This window comes from Bombus impatiens, unplaced genomic scaffold, assembly GCF_000188095.3.
Source record: "Bombus impatiens unplaced genomic scaffold, BIMP_2.2 scf_0463, whole genome shotgun sequence".
Classification (NCBI taxonomy): Eukaryota; Metazoa; Arthropoda; class Insecta; order Hymenoptera; family Apidae; genus Bombus; species Bombus impatiens.
The window spans coordinates 933,700-954,968 of NT_176882.1; the positions used below are offsets into that span (position 1 = coordinate 933,700).

At 37.1% G+C, this 21,269-nt stretch overlaps 5 protein-coding genes across 14 annotated transcripts in view; 2 read left to right on the forward strand and 3 right to left on the reverse strand.

Moving 5' to 3' along the window:
* The window catches only part of LOC100747412 (CREB-regulated transcription coactivator 1), a 62,167-nt gene extending 55,308 nt beyond the window's left edge, over window positions 1–6,859 (reverse strand). For 6 of the 8 annotated variants that reach the window (XM_024368619.2, XM_024368618.2, XM_024368623.2 and 3 more), the window contains exon 1: window positions 6,532–6,846. In XM_024368619.2, coding sequence (XP_024224387.1) covers window positions 6,532–6,645 — 114 coding nt within the window. In that variant the 5' untranslated portion in view covers window positions 6,646–6,846. Of the gene's footprint in view, window positions 1–6,531 lie in introns of all 8 variants that reach the window. The other 2 variants (XM_012387266.3, XM_024368624.2) reach the window with 2 other exon arrangements.
* A 341-nt stretch (window positions 6,860–7,200) lies between these two features.
* On the forward strand, window positions 7,201–10,531 carry LOC100747854 (mucosa-associated lymphoid tissue lymphoma translocation protein 1-like). Of its 2 annotated transcripts, none has more exons than XM_024368559.2 (11): window positions 7,201–7,763; window positions 7,845–8,008; window positions 8,085–8,271; window positions 8,350–8,614; window positions 8,684–8,776; window positions 8,848–9,073; window positions 9,139–9,322; window positions 9,400–9,614; window positions 9,715–9,813; window positions 9,897–10,165; window positions 10,247–10,531. In XM_024368559.2, the coding sequence occupies exons 1-11, from the start codon at window positions 7,627–7,629 to the stop codon at window positions 10,376–10,378; spliced, it is 1,971 nt and encodes a 656-aa protein (XP_024224327.1). In that variant the 5' UTR covers window positions 7,201–7,626; the 3' UTR covers window positions 10,379–10,531. The 2 variants fall into 2 exon arrangements, with proteins under 2 accessions (XP_024224327.1, XP_012242763.1); XM_012387340.3 differs by having other exon boundaries at window positions 7,207–7,763; window positions 10,260–10,531.
* A 35-nt stretch (window positions 10,532–10,566) lies between these two features.
* On the reverse strand, window positions 10,567–11,776 carry LOC100747853. The gene is made up of 3 exons (XM_003490574.4): window positions 11,257–11,776; window positions 10,854–11,046; window positions 10,567–10,786 (listed from the first exon to the last, which is right to left on the reverse strand). The coding sequence occupies exons 1-3, from the start codon at window positions 11,569–11,571 to the stop codon at window positions 10,620–10,622; spliced, it is 675 nt and encodes a 224-aa protein (XP_003490622.1). The 5' UTR covers window positions 11,572–11,776; the 3' UTR covers window positions 10,567–10,619.
* Window positions 11,777–12,100: 324 nt separating this feature from the next.
* Window positions 12,101–13,470, forward strand: LOC100748099 (probable 39S ribosomal protein L24, mitochondrial). The gene is made up of 5 exons (XM_003490576.4): window positions 12,101–12,378; window positions 12,465–12,653; window positions 12,710–12,912; window positions 12,989–13,175; window positions 13,248–13,470. The coding sequence occupies exons 1-5, from the start codon at window positions 12,283–12,285 to the stop codon at window positions 13,332–13,334; spliced, it is 762 nt and encodes a 253-aa protein (XP_003490624.1). The 5' UTR covers window positions 12,101–12,282; the 3' UTR covers window positions 13,335–13,470.
* Window positions 13,471–13,630: 160 nt separating this feature from the next.
* Window positions 13,631–21,269, reverse strand: part of LOC100747974 (serine-rich adhesin for platelets) — a 60,217-nt gene continuing 52,578 nt past the window's right edge. For both annotated transcript variants that reach the window (XM_033321501.1, XM_012387191.3), the window contains 5 exons: window positions 19,724–20,359; window positions 17,956–18,905; window positions 15,122–17,594; window positions 14,658–14,813; window positions 13,631–14,586 (listed from right to left, as the gene is read on the reverse strand). In XM_033321501.1, coding sequence (XP_033177392.1) covers window positions 14,417–14,586; window positions 14,658–14,813; window positions 15,122–17,594; window positions 17,956–18,905; window positions 19,724–20,359 — 4,385 coding nt within the window. In that variant the 3' untranslated portion in view covers window positions 13,631–14,416. The remainder of the gene's footprint in view (window positions 14,587–14,657; window positions 14,814–15,121; window positions 17,595–17,955; window positions 18,906–19,723; window positions 20,360–21,269) is intronic.

Consider the following 21,269-nt stretch of genomic DNA (forward strand, 5'->3'; position numbering starts at 1 on the left):
CTGGGTTCTTGTTTTTCCAGCCGAGATCAGGACCAAAAAAATTCGAACGATTCGTAGGGAAATGTTTGGGGCGATACAAGAGAACCGATAGGAGCGTAGCTCGTACCCTCTTCACGAGAATCTTACAAGGAACGCTATTCAATCGTTGTTGAACGGTTCGAAATGGTACGCTACAATGTTCGCAAAATTATTTAAAAGATCCCAGTGGCAATGGAAGATCACACAGGAATAGCATTGGTTGATTTGCCAATTTTGATATTAATTTGTGGCTAAAAGAGAGCAGAAATAAATAAAACATAATAGAAGGATGGAATTATATCTGTTGAGTTGAAAATTCCAAGTCTTTTTTAAAACTAGGTGATAAATCCATGGAGTTTTAGAGAAACGAAGGATCCAGCTGATGTTATAACGATCGATATTTCAAATATTCAGAGTGGCTGGGAGAAACATGTTTAATAGCAAGATGTGTGATTACAGTACTAATGAAATTTGAAAGTTTCTACAATGCATACGACACGTTCGTAAAAATTTCCTATGGTAAGCGTTTGAAAGATTGGCAAACTTTAGATAGAAATTTTCGTCACATTTTCTATTCAAATGGATGTTTCCAATTGTGTGCAAAGAGCTTATCATCGTCGAAAGATATTTTCGGTTGCGATGCGTCGATACGTGGTCGTGATACAAAATAATAAAAAAATGACGGATATACAGTGAACAGAAATACAGCTAACTACTTAAACCAATTGCCAATAACATTTTCTCAGAAATATTTTTACGAACTTTGCAGCATTCTGGCAGTAGACACGTATATCGAGAAATTCCACCATCGGTTAATCGAATAATGCTCCTTGTTAAGAAAGCCTGTTCTCGCACACAGCGTAGCCTATAAACAAACTATGATAGAAAATACATCGCAATAAAGTTAAACGGAGAAAAATTAAACGGACTGCGATAAAAGTGCACTCACGGCCGGTCACTTATGTTTCACGTTAGGATTACGCAATTCCACGCGGTGAAAGTATCCGTTTTTTTTTTCTTGTACAAGTAGATACAACTCGTTTTGCATTCGCTCGACCAGATGACGCAGCGTTAGAAATTTCACGTAACTCGCCTTTCGCTCGACTATCATATTTTTGTTCCCGTGGAAAAACGCGAAAAATCTGCGAGAAATTGTGGAGCTTTCTGAAAAAGAACCTATTGGTCTATAGTAAATATACAGAGTGGTCATCAGATATCACGATATTTGAGCAGATTCTGATATTTTAACGAAAATATGTTTCGAGTATAAATTCACTGGTATCGAGTAAAGAATTTATTTAGGTGAATTTACCTATTCGTAAGCAAGATATTTACCATTTCGTATTTCTTAAAGGACACGAGATATTTTTCTTACCGGAGTCGTATTCTTTTAGCACGTTGAAAAACGAATTCAATGATAGAGTAACACGTGCCATTTTAATTATCTGATAATGATATAATTTGCCTCTCGATTGGAATCTACAACTTCGTCACTTGTACGTAACACCAATGATTAATAAATTAATTGCTCCTACTGCATAATTGCATCCACTTGCTTAACGATAATGAATTATAAGATATCTAGATTGTTAATTCAAAAGTTGTTTCACACGGAATATGGTGTAGATTTACACGGAACTTTACAGCAGAAACTTTACCGATATTCTCGTTTCTTACAGCTGGACAAATACATTTACACGTCTATCTTTATCGTTTATATATAAAAATGGCAAAGTTCTTTAAGATCCGTTATATACAATTAACGATCGAAGCGTAACTAACATTAGAAAACTGGAACTAAAACGTATCAACGTAATATTACTCGATTCACCATTTTATCTTACAGCACTTTTTTCCAGAAAGCTCCTTAATTATTCTACACCGGAGGGTTTAAAATACCGAGTGGAAGTAATTCTTCGCGAGAAAATAGAAGAGTACGATGAATATAGAGAGAATGGTGATTCGTTATTCGATAAATCAATTAAATCTGCGACCACGATCGAAGAGTTGTATAAGTGGCTCGGATATTAATCCGAAAACTGAAATATTTCGCTCTCGAAAACTGAGTTTCTGTTCAATGGGATCAATTTCATGCGCGCGCGCACATACATACATACACACGTACACGATCTGTCCCGTCTCTCTTTCTCTCCTTTTGTCTCTATTTCCTTTCATCGGTCATTGTTCTATTTTACCCGACTCGCATGGAGAGACGGTGACCCCGCACATTTTTTTAACTTTCGAACATTTCGATCCGATATCGCGAGACAAAGGTTTTGTACCGTTTTCACCGAACGACTGGAACGACCTATCCGAATGCTTGCCGCGGTCAAATATCCAGATATTCGATTCCGACACTTTGACATGTCGGTTTATTTGACATTGTGGCGTACAAAAGTAATTTGGACACAAATTTATGAAGACCACACGGGAAAATCGTGATAGATCACGTTCCCGCTTTTTGCAGGCAAACAATCGTACAATTCTGTTACACTGCCAACGAATCCCAAAATTTTCTCTTTATTTGGTTTCAGGATCAACTGTTCTTTCAGTTTTTGCAATTTTTTAATCATATTACGGTAGATATTGTTAGCTTTTCGCGATAGTTCGTGAATTTGGTCCCAATTATTGCAATTTTAACCACCACGAGTAACACAAAAATCGGAAAACCATGAGAAAAGGAAAATATATATATAGCTTCGATACAATTATTTATGACAGTCGAGTCACATAACAGCGTTAAAGAGATCTCAGATTGTTTCGAAAAATATTTCTTCGAGTATTTAAATATCTTGGTGAACCACTGTACACCGGTGAAAAGGAACGTTGAGATCGTGAAAAATATTTACCATCGAAGATGAAGATATTTTCTTTTACCAGTGATCACGGTAATATAGCATGGACTGTAATATAATTCGCTGAAATTTGTAAAATAAATAAATTAGTGCTTTAAGTATAGCTGTCGTTGATAAACGACAAAACGAAAATTTCGTGGAACCTGACCATTAACGAACGATATTGAGATTTTAATTGAGTTGAGACGCGGAAATTGCTTATTAACGACTCTATTTTACAATTACTTCACTAATTACCTTATTCTTCAATAATTATAACTCTGTCTACGCTGTACTCGCTTCTACGAAATAAACGTTTATATTTATGTGTATTTTTATGTTCGTAGAAATTTTTATCTCAAAATTAGGTTCACTTATTGACACGTATTACATTGATAACGATATTATGTTTAGCTTTGTCATCCTTCTCCGTTTCGAGGGAACGAATTGCGAGGATATAATCGTACCTGAAGGGTCAAGCATAATTTACAGAATAGAATATATCATAGTCCTATTTATCACAGAATTGTATATCTCAGTAAGTTACAGTAACGTAAGGAAAATTATCGCGATCAATCTTCCTGAGAGATACGTCGGAACGTATTGTTCTATCAGTCCCGAAAGTATTAAAACAAGTGTAAACGTCGTTGAAAGCGTCGAGAACGTAGTTAACAAACGATCATTGTTTTTCCCATTCGACAATAGAGAGATTAAGGCATGCGCGAGTGGCACATCGAGTTGGAACGATTCGAGCGATTAACCGCCGCGTTCGTAATCGTTATCGAGGCCGTTAACGGTATAGCGATTGAGAAGCGTGCAGCTCGGCGAATCGTTGTATCAAAAATCACTACTCGGATCAAAGATCGTGTATGAGACGCAAAAATCTACGATCGCGTCGCGCGCGGGTTAAGCACAAGCGAAGGAAATGAAAAATGGTATAGAGACGCGATACTCTGCACGGTTTTAACTGGTCAGATCTGAATTATCGACGCTGATTAATAGAATAAATGCTGATTCGTAAATACAGATGCGATTACGTACAATGTAATAGTAAATATTTTTCACATGTTAAGATTTTCCATTCACATTATTTCATGGAAATAAAAATTTCCTCGATAAATCAAACGTTACGAACTATCACGACAGATAATTCGTGACTTTTCCACGTTGCTAACGAAATCAGTCACGATCTGAAAAACGAAAATGCTCGAAAACATCCATCAGACGGGGAAACGTACAGTGGTTGAGACAAGTATTCGAACACTTGTGGAAACCTTCTACGAATATATTATACGTGTTATCGGAAACATTTTGAAATTTCGTTGAAACTGCAGTGAAACCAGACTGTCGTTCTTAATATTGGTGAAATTTCAAATAAAAATCTGAAAATGTATAATACATAGATATTTAGTGCAAGTAATATGTTTTGTAGGAATCACGAAAGTATTTACGCGGTCAATTCGTTATATTAATAAGTCTGAATATTCAGTAGAATCATCGTCAACGTTTATTACGTGTTTAAGATAGTTATTCATGCTATATACTAATCTTTTCTAAATATATGTTTACAGTATATGCCCTGTTAACTTCAAATTTTACCAACGTACGAACAAGAAGTTTCGTATCATGCACGTAATATATCCATAGAAATTTTCTATGGTAAGTGTTCGAATATTTTTATGTGAGCCATTGAAAGTATCACGAAACTTTGAATTACCCTGACATTCCAACGTTCGCCAGATAATACTACGATGCCCGAACGGAGCGTGAAAGAAAAATAAAGAGAAATGCGTAGTGCGAGAAGAATTCGACGGACACCTGAAAACGTGCACGAGCGTGCGCGCGCGCGCGTCTGCTCCAACGACCCATAGATTAAGTCAGCGTACCGTAAATAACGCAGCGATATCGACTGATCGAATGGTGAACTTTAACGTATAACGCAGCTTCCGCATTTAGTACAATGCCAGCGTTATGTAATAGCTGTACGGTTATCGGTACCCGTCTAGTGAAAAACGCGCCAATTTCGCGCGATTCCCGCGGAACCAAATGTTTCCACGTAAAACAACGACAGAAGGCGCTGCGCTCGCTCTGTCGAAAAAACGCGATCGGTGTGTCGTGAATCAAGCCACTTTTTTACCTTTCTCAGTTGAAAGTTGAAAATCGTCTCGCGAAATCCTAGGAGCGACTCGTAACATTCACGTGGGAACTCTCGAAAACCGAACGTTTACATGTTGACCTCGTTACGCTTATCATGTTCAACAGTTAACAGTTAATAATTAATTTTAACGGAAAATGGAATTTACAAGATCGAAAAGATCGTACGACCATGAAATTTTAATCTTATCTGTTTGATTTTTCGTAAACACTGATGATTCGATTTTGATAATGGGCTGTACGCAATTCCGTTAATAACACTCTGTCATTGTAGAAAGTATCGTCCTTTTATCGTTTAAAAACGAGAACGTTAAGGAAAGCAATTTCGCGCAGGAGCGAGACGATAGATTGTTTCGGTGCCCGGAACCGGAAATGTTATACTTAACGAGGGCGATTTTCATTGGTGTTTTCAGCGTGCGAAAAATTAGGTCGTTGACCGATCGTTCAACATATTCGAAAAATTGATCCTGCCTTCGCGACTAGAGTAGGCTAAATATGTTCATCGATAATTCGCTTGTGCGATGCATCTATACAGTGATACCGTAGATTCAAGCAAAACACGGTTTGTTTCCCTGTCTTGCGAGAGAGCAAAAACATACTTTGCATAGACTCTATCTTGAATCAAACTGAAACACGTGATTCTACGGAACACGATTTTAACAATTTCGAAGTCGCGACGGTACCTGAGAACAACGAATACGATTGACTTAATACGTTCGTTCCACGAGAATGGTTTGAAAGTCGATAGACTTTGAAGGAAAATTGAGCGTATCTGAACGAACGATAAACTATTAGTAAAACGAAGAACAGTTCATTTGGTCACTATCGATCGTGGATAAAAGTATGTCGCGTAAATAGAAACACAAACACGATGATCGTTTACCGTGGACGGTTCTAACTAGTTTTCAGCGAAGAAGAAACGAAGAAACACAGTGACTTTTCCTAATCGCGAACGTTTAATTAGAATGCATACGGGTGATCGATTCGAAAAAGAAACGAAGATTTTCTTGAAAATACGATGGTCTGTTCGAACAAGTCAGCAGGATGGATACGATTGTCGATCGCACACGTATGCATTTATTAAGAACTTACAGGACGGATGGTGGCAAACAAGCGCACAGTACGTTTCGCATAGTATGCCGGAGTATATACTCGTTCTACATATACGCGTATTCATACACTCTTACACGCGACCAACGAAGAGACACATACATTTTCCGTCCGACACACTACGATAACGAATAGGAAAGAGAAACAGAGGGCCAGCGGACGAGTGCGTGTAGCTGTGCGCGTTAACACAAGTACTGATAGTAAGCTAGTCACAGACTCATACACACGTCTCGATCGTATAGCAAAACGAGCACATAGAGACATACATACACGCACACACGCACAGAGTCGACACACGGCGCAACGAGGAGAGAGAATGCCCGTTGTTTACGTTCTAACATCTGAACCGAGGAAGGTATACGGAAAATATGAAGATATATCCCTCCATGGCAAGGACCTACTGGGATTTCCTTACTCTGCTTGTGACATCCGAAACTTCTCGCATGATCGCCTCGAACGCCGCTCTTTCCTGCGCTTCCTTCTGTTTGTGTAGCGCGATCTTGTCACTGAACTTTCGTGGATTCGCCATGATGGCTCGGCACTAGATCTCCCGACACTCGCGAGTATCGTGCACCTACTATCGTGTACCCTCTACCCCCTCACACGTTTTCCTTTTTCACCGATCGCACCAATAAGGGCTCCCTAAATTTCACCACGTTAGAACCCGTAACCTACTGCCTTCTGGATGGCACTGCCGATCACTGATACGCAAGATTATGCGGCGCAGCGCGCCACGCGCATCGCGCAGGAGCCGCTTTTTGCGGGCTCATTGGTCACACCGATCCCCCACCATTCCATCGTACCCGCAATAAAAGACTGACGACACTTTTCCGGGGTGTTCCAAAAAGCTCGCTCTTTCGTTTGGTCTTGCAATGTACAACGCTGTAGATAAAACAGATTAACATCCATGTTTTATTACCACATGCTCATAAACGTAAATCAGTGAAAGATTGTTTACTTTTTATTTGTTTCGAAATATATTACATTAGCTCTTGCGATTCCTTCCTTTGCGTATTAACAAATATACGTATTGTTTACATTTATTTGTACTTATTATGTTATTTTAAACGAATAAATATTTATAGACTGAACGATATAAGGTTATTTTATGTATATGAAAAATTTCTCTCTATAGTTAGTTATACCTTGTATATTTCCTTTACACGAAATTTAACTAATATAATTTTTTTTCGCATGTATAATTGATATATAATTTTTGTACTGTTTTTCGCTTCTGCTGTATCGATCGAGAACAGGATATCATCGATTGTATATTTGCGAAGATCATTATGGATTACAATTACGTTACATTTTCTTTCTATATATAAAAATTGTTGCATGAGTAAAAAGAAAACTGTAAACTGAAATTATATTAAAATGTTAACTTAATTATGATTATTATTTTTACATTTTGTGCTTTAAAATGTAAAAATGTCATTGTGTATGTGATACAGTGTTTTACTTTCACCGTTTTCTCACAATAAATATATGAAATATAAATTTTATAAAAATGACTCATTTTGATAAAGACACGTATATTGAATGTTTACCAGTAACTGTATATAATGAGATAGTTAATGCATTGAATAAAGACGCAGCTTGGATAACATTAGCAAATCATGTAGCTGAAGAGCTTCAATATCCATGGTAAGAAAACAGTAGTATTTAAAAAATACAAGGTATTATAATTTAAAATATATCATTCTATTGCATACGTTTTATGTATAGTACTCTGTGGATACAATCTTTAAACGAGATCAAACATCCAAACGATTCTCCTGGACAAAAGCTGCTTTCTGAATTAAGTATTAAAATGTGTACTATAGAGATTTTACATACTTTATTAAGCGACTGCAAGCTTTATAACATTCTTTCAATTATATCTGATCCAGGTATGATAATATTTATTGTGACCTATTTATTCGAAAAATTACAAACTTACTATTTCCTGAATACCAATGCTCTTAGAACCTTTGAGCATTATTATGCATCCAACAGAGGAATTTCAAACTAGCATTTTGAAAGTATCATTTGGACATCGTCTTCGTCTATGCTGTAAAGCTGTTGGGATGCCATTACCAAATTACGTATGGTACCATAATAATAATGAATTGCAACACTGTACTTCTGATGTGCTTGATTTTATTATAGTTAGGTACATTTTTAGGAAAAATGTTTGTATACTTTTATTGGTTATTATGTCATTGTAACATTTATTTTATTTATTCCAAAGTGCTTCTCAAGCAGGAGAATATAGATGTAAGGTATTTCAAATTAAAAATGATGGAACTCTCATATCAACTTTGACTTCAAAGGCTATAACTGTACAAATTTTTTCTACACCTGTTGTGATAGAAGAACAACCACAGCCACTTTTAGAAGTTAAAGAAGGTGAAAATTTTACAATTCATTGTAAAGCCAATAGTTATTCCAAACCACGTTACCAATGGTTCCATGACAATACTAAACTAGAAGGAGAAACATCTAACATTTTGCATGTAATGCAAACTACTGTTATTTCTCTAACAATATTTAATAATGTCTGCTTTATTAAAGTATGATTTTAGGTAAAACAATTTAGTTTGAAGAATGAAGGAAAATATTATTGTTATATTTATAACGATATCAGTGAAATTTATACGCAAAGAACTCGTGTAATGGTAAAGATGGATAATGATTTCATTAACATTTTATCATTATATCTTAATTTATTAATTACATTTTCATATAGATGGATCTTCCAAAATGTAAAGCAGTTGCAAAAATAGCTTTGGTCATTGCGAATGAAGAGTATGAGAACCATGAATGTCTTTTAACATCTAAAAATGATGCTGCGTGCATTGGTAATCTTCTTAAAGAAATAGGATTTGAAGTAATTTGTCTCCTCAATTTGACAATTACTCAAATGAAAAATGCAATAAAAATATTTAGCAAAGCTTTAGTTGAAGGAGTGTATGGTAAGATGTAAAAAGTGTAAATTAGAAAATATATTATTACTTAAATTATTCTTCTGTTTATATAGGCTTATTCTATTTTGCTGGACATGGTTTTAAAATGCAAGAAAGTTATATGCTTGCAACAGATGCTCCAGAAGCATATTTAAGAAAAGATGCAATATGTGAAAGTGAACTATTGTCTGCATTCCTTGAGAATGATCCTGAACTATTAATTGTTATTTTAGATATGTGTCAAACTTTACCTTCAAAGTAACTTTTTGACCTTTTTTTCATTCTTTCCATTTTCATTCTTTATCTTTATACTTAACTCATATGTTTATTTTTAGAGAATTTAATCCTGAGATATACCATGAGGTACCAACAGTGAATGTGTATAAAAGCAAGAAGAATCTTAGAAATTTAATTCAAGCATACTCTACATCTAGTCATCGACCGAGTTATGAGAAATTAAATTGTAAATATGGTTTATATATGGAACATCTCAGCGAATATATTAATAAAGATATAACTGTTACAAAATTATTTGAAGAAGTAGGAAAATGTAAGTTGTTAATACAGCACATATAATGCGTGGATACACACATAAACTTATCCTATATTTCATATTTGCAAAGTATATATGTTACAACAAATATTTGCAGCAATTGATAGCTGTTTTAAAGGGAAAGAACGGAATCAAATTCCAATGTTTGCTGTCTCTGTTACAAAACCATTTCGTCTTACTGATGCTACTTATAAAAGTAACTTTAGTTGTACTCATTATGTATTCATAAATAGAAATGTTTTTTAACTATTGTTTTAATATATATTTTAAATATTATAGACAAACGTCCAGATATCATTAATTATTTAAGTAAATTTATATCATATTCAACTCAGACAATAAATGTACTGTTTAAACAAGCAAGGATGTGCAGTAGAGTTAAAATTTCTCTATTTATGGAACCATATTTAAATATAGTAAGAATCAAAGTACTTGATTTACCAAATGTAGAAATTAACTTTTTTAATTCTATTCCTGCAAAGCGAAATAATTTATTTCAAGATCAACACGAGAAAGAGTGTTGGATTCATAATCCCCAAATCAATGAGGTATCTACTTTCTACTTAATATGAAAATACTTTTATATGAAGCAATTTAATAATTACTTGATTACAGTAACCTTTATATAGATCTTTATTGTAGGGACCATTGGTGATTTCTGTGTCAAAAGATGGTATCCCTATTGGTGCTACAGTATTGCATATAAAAGATTACATACCCCCTCTACTGAAACTTGTAAATATTTGAGAAAAGAAACATAGAGGGAAATACAATACAAGTAATTAAACATAATATAGAGGATATATTTTAAAAAGCTTTATATATTCTGTTTAAAATAATTTACATATTTATAGAACTATTAAAAAAAATTCTCTCCTCTCAATATACATGCACACTGTGACTTACAAAAAAAAGTAAAAATATTTGCTATAAAATGTATAACTAGTAATTTATATTGGGATACAAATTTTATTTAATTATTTAATTATATAATGGTAAAATCTACCAAAATGATGTATGACTTACTAGCCTTACAATCCATTCGCTTCCTACTCCATTTTTATACATCCTTTCAAATATATAATGAATATACACATATGAATCTCTATCCAAAAAACTTTTCGTAAACAATCCCTGTATTCCTATATGAACGACTGCATCATTGTTATCTATAGCATAATTGTATCAAGTGAAAAAAATAATAGCAAAAATATGATTATAATAGCATGAGTTTACCTTTATTCCTTCTTAATTTTATGAAATAAGGAAGAAACACAAGAGATTCATCATCAATAAGAAGTAGCTCCCGTTGTCTTGGAGTTAAGCGATCAACTCTGTGCCTTAGTATTTTTATAGCTTTTTCTTTTACCATACCATTTAATGCTTCATAGTCTCGCATATTTAAAGCCGTAGATATTGCTATCAACGCCTAGAAAACATTCCTTGCTACAGCTTTATTAAATATGTAATTTTATATTCGACATTACATATATGTACTATTGAAATATATATCCATATTATTAAAGTTTTAGCATTAAAATTAAAGCATTAGTTCAATGCACTGTTTATTTTATTCAACGTTGTATTCTTTTTACTTAAAGTGTTAGCTTTTTTATATGACACGTCAATAAATATATACCTGATGAGCTCCTATTATAAAATCTTGTATACGAAACTCCGGGTCAATAGATGAATTCAAAATGAAATAAAGCTGCATCGCTTCAAAAAAATTCCATTGCTTAGGATATCCAAACATTAACGGTGGCAACCTGCTTTGATTTTCAGAGTGTAGTAATCTACGTACATTAAGACTTGGATTTATTATATTTGAGTATTTCGGTTCTCTCAAATGGTAAATCGTTTTTATTTTTAATTGAGCTGTATTATTCGTGTGAAACATTACGAGTTGTCGCATCTGTATAGGAAGTACACATTTTTTCAACCGGAATAGCATTGTTCTGCTACTTTGCGTATATATGAAATATAACCTATTATTCTGTACAATCTATGTAATACTAGCAACGTATTCAGTTATGTGGTATTATCCTCTATTTAACGAGTATCGTTATAATATTACTCCGCTTTGTAAATTTTTACCTTTGTATTACATATATATGTTCAATTTATAACTTATGATACATTTATATAATATCTTTTCTTTTAAATATGGCGCTAGAAGAATCTAAATAAATGGTAACATGAAATAAAGTTACGTTTACAATTGTATTCACTTCAGAATATGTTCAATAGAAATGTATTTAGGACAAATTTTGAATATTTAAAACTCTCTATCTATTCTCTAGGAAAAAGAAAATACAAATGTTTATTTATTCTAACATATAATGATACAAAATGTACAAAAGGTATTGACTTAGTTGAATTTAAATTTTGAGATCCCATAAATTAATACCCATGAAACACAATAGTTAAGGGAGATCATCTTTAAGTATGCGCTTACGTGATTCATCTTGCCATCTCGTATGCGCATTTATATAAATTTTTGGCCCGTTAGGTTCAGCTCTATTTATCGCAGATTCTCGAAGGTTATTTACATTGTAATTTAGATTATGTTTAAGATAGTAGGAAACTAAGATTTTGATTATATTATAAGAGATTTTACAGTGTCAATATTTTTTAATTTCTACTTAATATATAATTGCAAGTAATGAGGCTCACAACTATTCTATTTGGAAAGTTAGGTGAATGGTCGAAAAAATATGCGAATTTACCAGACCGCTACATAGACCGTGTTTCAGAACGTGTATGTGAATTTGTTTTGTATTAATATTTACTGTATCTTATATTTATATGGTATTTAGATTAGAAAATAATATTTTATATGTATAGGTATTGTGGAAATCTCCACCTGGCAAACCACAATTTCTTAAACGTAAAATAGTACCAAATAAGAAATTGTACTATTCTATCCATCGACCATGGTCAACAAATTTTCAATATGAGAATTGGGTTATGAAGCGTAGAGATTGGCCACCAGTTGAACCCATAAAAGATTGGAGTTTCTTTCGTGGTGATCGTGTATGTATTTATATGTGTTATATCAAAGGCTTTGATATTAAAACTTTATTTTTTAGGTGGAACTCTTAACTGGTCCTGATAAGGGAAAACAAGGAATAGTACACGATATTATACAGGAGAGAAATTGGGTTATTGTTCATGGATTAAATACAAAAGTAATAGTACGGGAGAAAAAGAAAGGTTTTCCTGGAATTTACTTGCGTGTAGAACAACCATTATTAGTTACGACTCAAGTGCAATTAATAGATCCTTCAGATTTGTAAGTATAATAAAATATCGAGAAATATGTATATATAGCTTGCTGTTTATAGCTTTAAATATTTAATTTATTTTAGGAAAGGGACTGCAATAGAATGGAGATATACACAAGATGGTGAATATGTAAGAGTGTCTCTTAGAACTGGCAGAATTATTCCCATACCTGTATCAAGTCAAGAAACTGTAGATTACAAAACTCCAGATATGTATGTTGAAGAACCTAAAGATACTACTGAAAGTGACGTAAAGGAATTAACATTCGAAGTATGTACAACCTGCAATCTAATAACATTATGTCAGTAGGGGAGTGTATTATTGATTTTCATTGATTTGTAGGCAAAATTGAAGACATTTGAAATGGATATTATGGATAAAATGGGAATTGTAGAGGATCGTGTACCAAAGAAATATTATTGGTATTAATTTTTCTAAATACATGTAACGTATTAATTTTTTTTATTATATATATAAAAGTGAGCTTTAAGACGTTTTTAAATCTTTATTTCGTTACTGTAAACTTGATTGAAAGTAAAGATATAATATAATACAGTTTGAAAAATATCTTTATAGTTCTGATTGTGTTGTGAAAACAAAATTAGATTACGATATCCTGTTTCATGAAACATGTTGAAAATGTTTCTAAAATCAAAGAATTAAATATTTTTTTCTAAATATTCTAAGGTAAAATATTTTTTGTAGAATTATCGTTTATTAAAGAATTCGTTAAGGACAAGCCGCTTTTATTAATGCTTATTACTTTCATATTAACACACATACATATCACAGCATGATTTTTAACAAACGCGACCTAGAAACGAATGTCAGTCTACATTTAAATACTTTAGTAATGCATTATATTAACATTTCTTTTTTTTTATATTATATATGCCATATTTCTAGAACAATTGCATTTCAAATTTTTGCACGCTATTCTTATTTACAAATCATTTTTCTTCATTTATTTCATAACATTGTATTAAACAAAATCATAAAATGAATGCATATTTATATGCACGTTATTCCTTGGATTAAGCTTATAATGCAGACTAATAGTAAGATTGGGAAAAGCATTCCTTTCTTTACAATAATGAAATGTATGCAAACAAACTTCACACATCGTACTCGATGGTACGACATTAAAAAAAGAAATCTCCTAGTGGACTGAGATTTTTCAAATAATTACTTAAAAATGCTATCTCGATATACGTACATATAAGCACAATATGTGAATCCTAATTGTAAGTAGATTCCAACGAAATGTTTGTTATTTTTTGAGAATACGAAAAGACAAACTAAGTACGCGATACATTGTGATTTCGAACATGAGAATGTATCAGGAGATCGTCGAAACGGTGCACATATCGTATCCTTCGAATTCAACAAAAAAATTGCCTGCTACGAAATCATTATGTTTCTCACATTCGAAATTTGTTGTTTTGTAATAACGTTACATTTATGCAGTCATGATGATTCGTTCGGAACGATTACTTTTATTTGACTATCATTCACGACGATTTGGTGGCAGGGTGCCTGACTAGGAGGTTTACTTCGCCGTCATGTAGTTTCTTCATGAGGGACCACGCTTCGATTCTTGACATACGTGTCACATCGTACCCATTCACTTCTAATAACTGGTCCCCTGCTTTCAAGGCACCTGTTTTTTCGGCAGCACCTCCTATATCGTAATATATTTATTAGATTTCGAAGTTATAAATATAAGAGACAAATCTATAATAGAAAACATACCGGTAAATATTTTCTTGATCAGCAACGGTCTATCCCCAAGGGGGCTGTCTCTACCTCCTTCGAGACTGAATCCCAAACCAGTTCCATCCTTGTAAACCGCTACAACTGACGGCGGACCCCACGCAGTGTCCTCTGAGGTGTCGTTTGTCTCGAATCCTTTGAAAAAAAAAGCGTTATTGGTTATTACGAATTAAACGTATCTCCTAAGATTGCTAGACTGCGGATATTTATGCGAATTTGTATTTTTATAAATATTTCTATCAACTGAAACAGTAAGATTTATACAGAAATTTGTCTCTCATATTAAATATTACATCGTAGGTACATCGGATATAGAGGATCTTTTTACAGAAAAGCAATTTTAAAATCCAGTTTTTTTCTACGGCGGTGTACTTTGTGCGATGAACTGTTCTTTAAAATCCGCAATGTATTAATTACCTATAGTGCAATTTCATCAAAATTACCTTCGATAATAGTTTCGACACTCGCGGTCCGTGATTTCAATTTGCACCCTTCCTCTGACCTCGCTCGAGAAACAACTAAAACAACTTCCGATCTGGGTTGCTTGAGCACCGCTATGCTTTCTCTGTGCGTGAGACCCTGCGTGCCTCTGCCATTTATACTTAGAATCCTATCTCCCCTCTGCACACGGCCATCCTTGTCAGCGATAGAATGTGCCAGTACTCGATGAATCGTGATTTCTTTAATTTCACAATCCGCCCCTCCGGCTAGAGTGATTCCAACGCTACCGGTTGGATTCTCCTTATGAAGTAAGACAACGATCACGTCGTGAGCACCTCGAACTTCTTCGAGACTCGCCTCTTCCACTAGCTGCGCTAATTCCTGTTGCGAAATCAAGCTGGTGCTACTGGCCAACGAACTGATACTTCCAAACTGCTCGCTGCAGCATCTGTCTGTGTCAACATCGGTTCCAACCGGAGACACGTTTCCGTCCACGCTGCTGTCCAAACTGGGAAATCGGTTATGAGTAGCTACAGTAGTTTGTTGCGGGCTGGTGGGACTATTCACTTCCAGAGCCTTCTTCATGTCCGTCACACTGATGCTTCTTCGACCAAGATTTCTGGTCGTTGGTATTTTCGATAGCAACGATTTTGACTTTTCCGCTTCTGCCATTTCGTCTCCGCTGTTGTCAGTTACTCTCGACTTTCCCAACGTTCCCATCTTCGAGAATGGCTTATCCTCGTTCCAGTACTCGCTTAACATCGACGAGCTTCTTCTGATGTATCGATTGTCCTTAGGTTCCCACTGCGATCTGTTCTGAACGTTGCAGGAGAGAGTACTGCTCCTTTCGGTTCTCGTTTCGCCACTTTGAGCTCGCAGTTTCGTGTCTGCTTTCGCGCTCAGAATATCCTCCAGGCTCATCTGACTCTTCGATCGACCAAAACTTCCATCATCCACGTGTATCGCCGACCTAGATCTACTCTTCGTCGTCAGGATCGTCAGAAGATCGTTCTGATCTTCGGCAGGTTTCTTCGGAGGTATGCTAGGAGGAGATCGCTGTTTCGATACTTGCAGCAATCCAGATTCGTTTTCGTTCCCTTGTTTTCGTCTATTGGTCGACGACAGATCGACCGAGTTGAATTGTTGTTCCTCGATTATGGCAGACTTATTGTTCTTCAAACCGTTATCTACGGCGCTAATATCGACGTCAGATTTCTTTTCTGTTTTATTAGCCATTTTCTCTTCGGGCGATTTAACCAAAGCTTTCGCCTCTGTACGAACCCACATTTTCAAATCATTCGAAGGTTCTATTATCTCGAACTTCGACTGCCTCACGGTCGAGGACGTTACGTTCCTCTTCGAAGGCAGCTTCGACTCTTCGCTATCCTTCTCGAAAGAATCATCCTCTCCAAACGAGTCTGTTACCTCTATATAAGCGATCTTCACATCCTGTGTACCTGAAACTGTATCCTTGACACGATTTTTCTGATAGCTGTTTTCACCGTTCTCGGTGATCGTCGATCGACATTCATCGTCAGAAAACTTCCTCTGAATCAACGGGGATCCATTGAGATCCCTGCCGCTCCTACACCTAGCACTAGCCAGAATATTTTTGCGATTGATAGCTTCTACGCTCTGCGGTTTGAGTACTCTTCTGGACAGAGACTCGGCGCTCGCCTGAGATCCAGAAGTGAGAGTCGAAGATGTGCTACAATTGGTGTCAGTACTGTTGGATCGTTTCAATTGCCTCTGAGGTATCTGAGAGTTCCTGGAGTTTGAATCTGTCGTTGGCGATCTAAGACCGGAGCTGCTACTGCTCGACGAAGATCTCTCGGAGATGAAGGCTCTGTCGCTTATGATATTGGATCTGGCAGGATATTCTGCGCTTGTTTCTCTCGCGTAAGTTCTAGTCGGGCTGTCCATGACGAGAGATCGTCGTGGATAGTTGGCTTCCGTAGAAACGTAGGATCTCTCTGACGAAACCGTAGATCGTTCCGAGGGAACCGGTGACATCGGTGGACTGAAGCCTCGAGAAATGCTACTCTGCGAGCTACTAACTGCCGAATCATTGTCCGAGTCGTCGTAATCCATCCTGGTCTTCCTCTGCGTCATTTTGGGCCTGTTACGTAATCCCTCTGGTGAACTGGCTGTAGACGCGAATTCGAAGCTGTAATCGCTTCGCGTTGGACTGCAGATGCTCTCTAAGCTTTTCGGAGGTTCGGAGAGCGGCGGTGTAGAGGTGGTTGTAGTTGTCGACGGGCTTTTCGTAGCGCTGTTTATCGAGGAATTACTCGAGGAGGAAGTGCCGTATACCGCGAGGCTCTTCCTTTTGAAGGCTGGCGAGTACTTGGAGTGTATCTGAGGAGCTGGCATCTTGAAGGAAGTGGTCGCCTTCAAGGGCACGCTGGCCGTGCTCGCGTTGCTCGCCAAGGAACTCTGAGAACCCCACTTGTCCTGGATGTTCACTTTCGGTAGCTGTAAAGGACGGGAAATGTTCTGATTCGTTCTGAATATAATATCGCTTGATATTTGCCATGGAGATAGACTTATCTTCGGTAAGTAGGGTAAATTCGAGGAGAGATGTTGCGTATTTTGAAAATTTGTGTGTGTTTATAATGGAGAATTTTTCCAAGAACGAATATTGTTAGTAGAGTGGCTTGTATCACCGTTTTTATCGAAATAAGTCTCAGTTTTGTTACATGTCAGTGTTAACAAACGAAAACCTAAAAGTCTATTTTTCGAGGAAAGACGCCAGGTTTGGCGAAGCGATGATGCAATTTCAGGATTTTGATTTCTTTCGACGATAGCTTCTAAGGTTCGGTAAAAATAGACTTACCTGATGCAACAGTATCGAATCTCGCGACTTGATTTCAGGTAAATCAACGATAGGCGCGTCGATCGATATCGTTTCTTTTTCAGGAATGACCAGTCCTCTCAGTTTCGATATCGACTTCTTCCTCTGCTCGATCAACTGATTCCAACTAGTTCTCCTAATATCCTCATTGGGCCTCTTGAACGTAGATGCTAACGAATTCGTTCTAGTAATTTGCGGCGACGCGGGAAGTTCACTCGGCGTGGAAGTTCTATCTTGACCGTACGGACTCGACGCACAGAAACTGGTGGCACGAGACAACGCAGTTGATGTCACAGGTTTTATCGCGACACTCGGAGCATTTTGACTCGAAGTCGTCGACGAATAATTCTTCGCCGGTGATTTAGGCACCGAAGATGTTTCAAACGAGCTGATCAATGGCGTCGTCGCCGAGGTGACAGGCTTTTGTGGAACGATCGGAAACGCCTTGGAAGTATAAATAGTCGGCGACGTCACTGGCGAACTTTGCGTTATACTTGGCGATCGTCTGTACTTCTTCCCAGGATCTTGACTAACGTTTCTTCCCGAATCTGTCAAATCGAAAGAACTCTGCGTTCTGTCTGAGAAGAAGCATGTCCTCTCCTTCTGACCAGAGCTTTTCTCGTCGCTGCACACGTCTTCCGTGGATTTGTACTTGGACAATCTTCTGACGTTGTTCGTTGCAGCAGCGGCCACTATCGAATTAGGGAACAGAGGACCATCCAGGCTGCTTTGCGACGAAAACATAGCGATCTTGTCCCTAACCGATCGTTCAGACTTGTCGTCCTGCCGTCGAAGGTCGCCGTTCAATGAAAATTTTCGTGGCGTCGATTCTAAGATCGCGTTTCTCGTGTACGGCGAGCAAATAATTTCTGACTTAGGTGGGCAGATTGACTCTATCTTAGGCGGACAGATTGTCTCTAACTTGGGCGGACCTGAAAGACCAAAGAAATGCCGAATACTTAGCAATGCGATAAGATAGTAACAATGGAATACTAAGAATTCATATAGATAATCTGTGATTAGGGATTATGTGAACGTTCACAGTTGAGTATCTATAGCAACTGAGGAGAGATTCGAAGAATACGTACGGAGATTTGGCTTTCGTTAGGCTAATTCTCGTTAAATGAACTGCTTACATCGACTACTTAGCCCTCGATAGAATGAAATAAGCAGACTTCTAGCTTATAATTCTTAATACAGTGGAATTTACTTTATAGAAACTTTATTTACTCGAATTAAATCTTCGTTAGTACCCGGTCAAATGAACTACTTGAACCAGCAGAATCTATTTATTCGAACATGAACTATGACGCGAATGAAAAAATCGCAGATAAAGAATCTATAAAACTCCTTTGCACAAACTCTAATTATATCGATTATATGTCTCCTCGCAAGTCCATATTTGTTGATCCCGATGGCAGTCGATAGTTAAAATATTCCAAAGGTTAACAATTTTTTAGATTCGGTAACACGAGTCTGCCACAAAATAGGCGATACGTCGATGAAATTTCGCAAACAAGTAACGATATATTACGACAAGCGATATTTTTCAAATATTCGACAAGGTGAAAAATGCAGAATGTCTTTAATTCGACGATCGATTCGAAAGAAAAGTTTTAGTATTGTAACATAGAACTTGTTCTTTCCCTGTGGTCTGCGTATTTAATATCTAAAAACCAGCTTCTATATATAATCCAATTCTATATATATATATATATATACACTGACAAAACACGGAAGGAAAGTTTACCGGTGAGCGGCAATGGCGGAGGCGTGTCCAAGGTATCCTTCTCGGTATGGTCCTGCGCCTCTTCGATAACGGCCACGTCTTTGTGATAGTAACCCGTGATTTCGATCTTCTTCTCCGACACCAGAATGTTAGCGTCACCTTGATTCCCGTAGCTGGAGTAGTTGGTCACGGACGCAGCCTTTTTAACGAAGTCATCAGCGATGTACGGCTTCGAGTCTTCGAGTACGCGGACCTCGCGAGCCAGTACGTTGCTCGTATCTTGACAAACGTTCTCGACGCTCATCTTGCCGTTTATCTCGATGCTCGGCAGTTCGATCTTGCTCACCTCCTGGCAGACGTTCTCCACGTTGGTCAAACCGGTGATCCTGTTGTCGGCTAAAATAATGCCAGTTGCGGCGACCACGTTGTTCTCGAGCAACTTGAAACCTTCGTTGTTCATGAAGGATTCGTTCTCATTGCAAACGAGTCGACCGTTCGCGATCATCGTCGACGTCCTCGCCGTCGCCGTGCTCGTCGTCACGAAACGGTACTGCTGGCTGTTGCCACCGAACTCTTGGTACGCTGCTGGAAACTCGTCCCCGTCCGGGGGCAGGCGCTGACCGCCTCCGCAGTTGTCCATCCTACCATTTACCGTCTCTAAAATCACACAAGCCACAGAGTGTTGGTTATCGTCAGCGTTCTTTACACTGCTCGCGAAACGTTTCAAAGTTGCAAGTTTCTCGTCTATGTGGTGTTCGATAAGGTTTTGCGTTCGATAGGTATTTCGTTGATTCGTAAAGATTTTTATATTTCGTGGAAGTATTTTATCAGATGAGCGCAAAAGTTTTGTCGGTTTATTTTTTTTTTTAATAAATTATTACCGGAGACGATTCACGCTATCGTCCAACTTGCATTTCTTTAACCAACTCTGCCACTTTCAACGATAAACTTCGTACCGACGTTAACGTCCGTATTCCGAAGACTGCAATTTGCGATCGGAAGACTCGCATTGCGTTAATCGCAGCCGCGGACATCGAACGAAACTACGAATCTCTGGACGCGCGTTCGACTCACGCGTAATCCTTAACGTCGCATTTACTTCTATTACAAATTGCGCAACGTAATTGCCTCATTAAGCCTCATTACGATTTAAACGTTAGGTATTTGCGTGCGCGTGTAATTCGTTATTTTCCATCAATCTAAGAATTCTTCGACGAAGATGGGAAAATGGGCCGAAAATAAAGCAACAAGGGTTGTGTTTCCAATTCGGAATTCGCGCGTAGTTGCTCGCGTTACCGGACCCCAACTGTTCACGTTCTCGTGCGCTCGACGAGGGGGATCGATTCCGCAACGCGCGTCGCTCTTTCGATCCACACGCGTCGTTGCTCCCGCGATCTCGCGAACGTTGATCCGTTCGTGCGTTCCAAATGCACGAGATTCCAGATTGCAGAGGCGGGGAAGGAGAGAAACGTCTAATAAAATCTAGCTACCAGTCGCGATAACGTTGGAAAAGGTTTGGTCTAGGCAAAACCGACCGGTGAATATTTTTTCAAACATCCATTTCCCG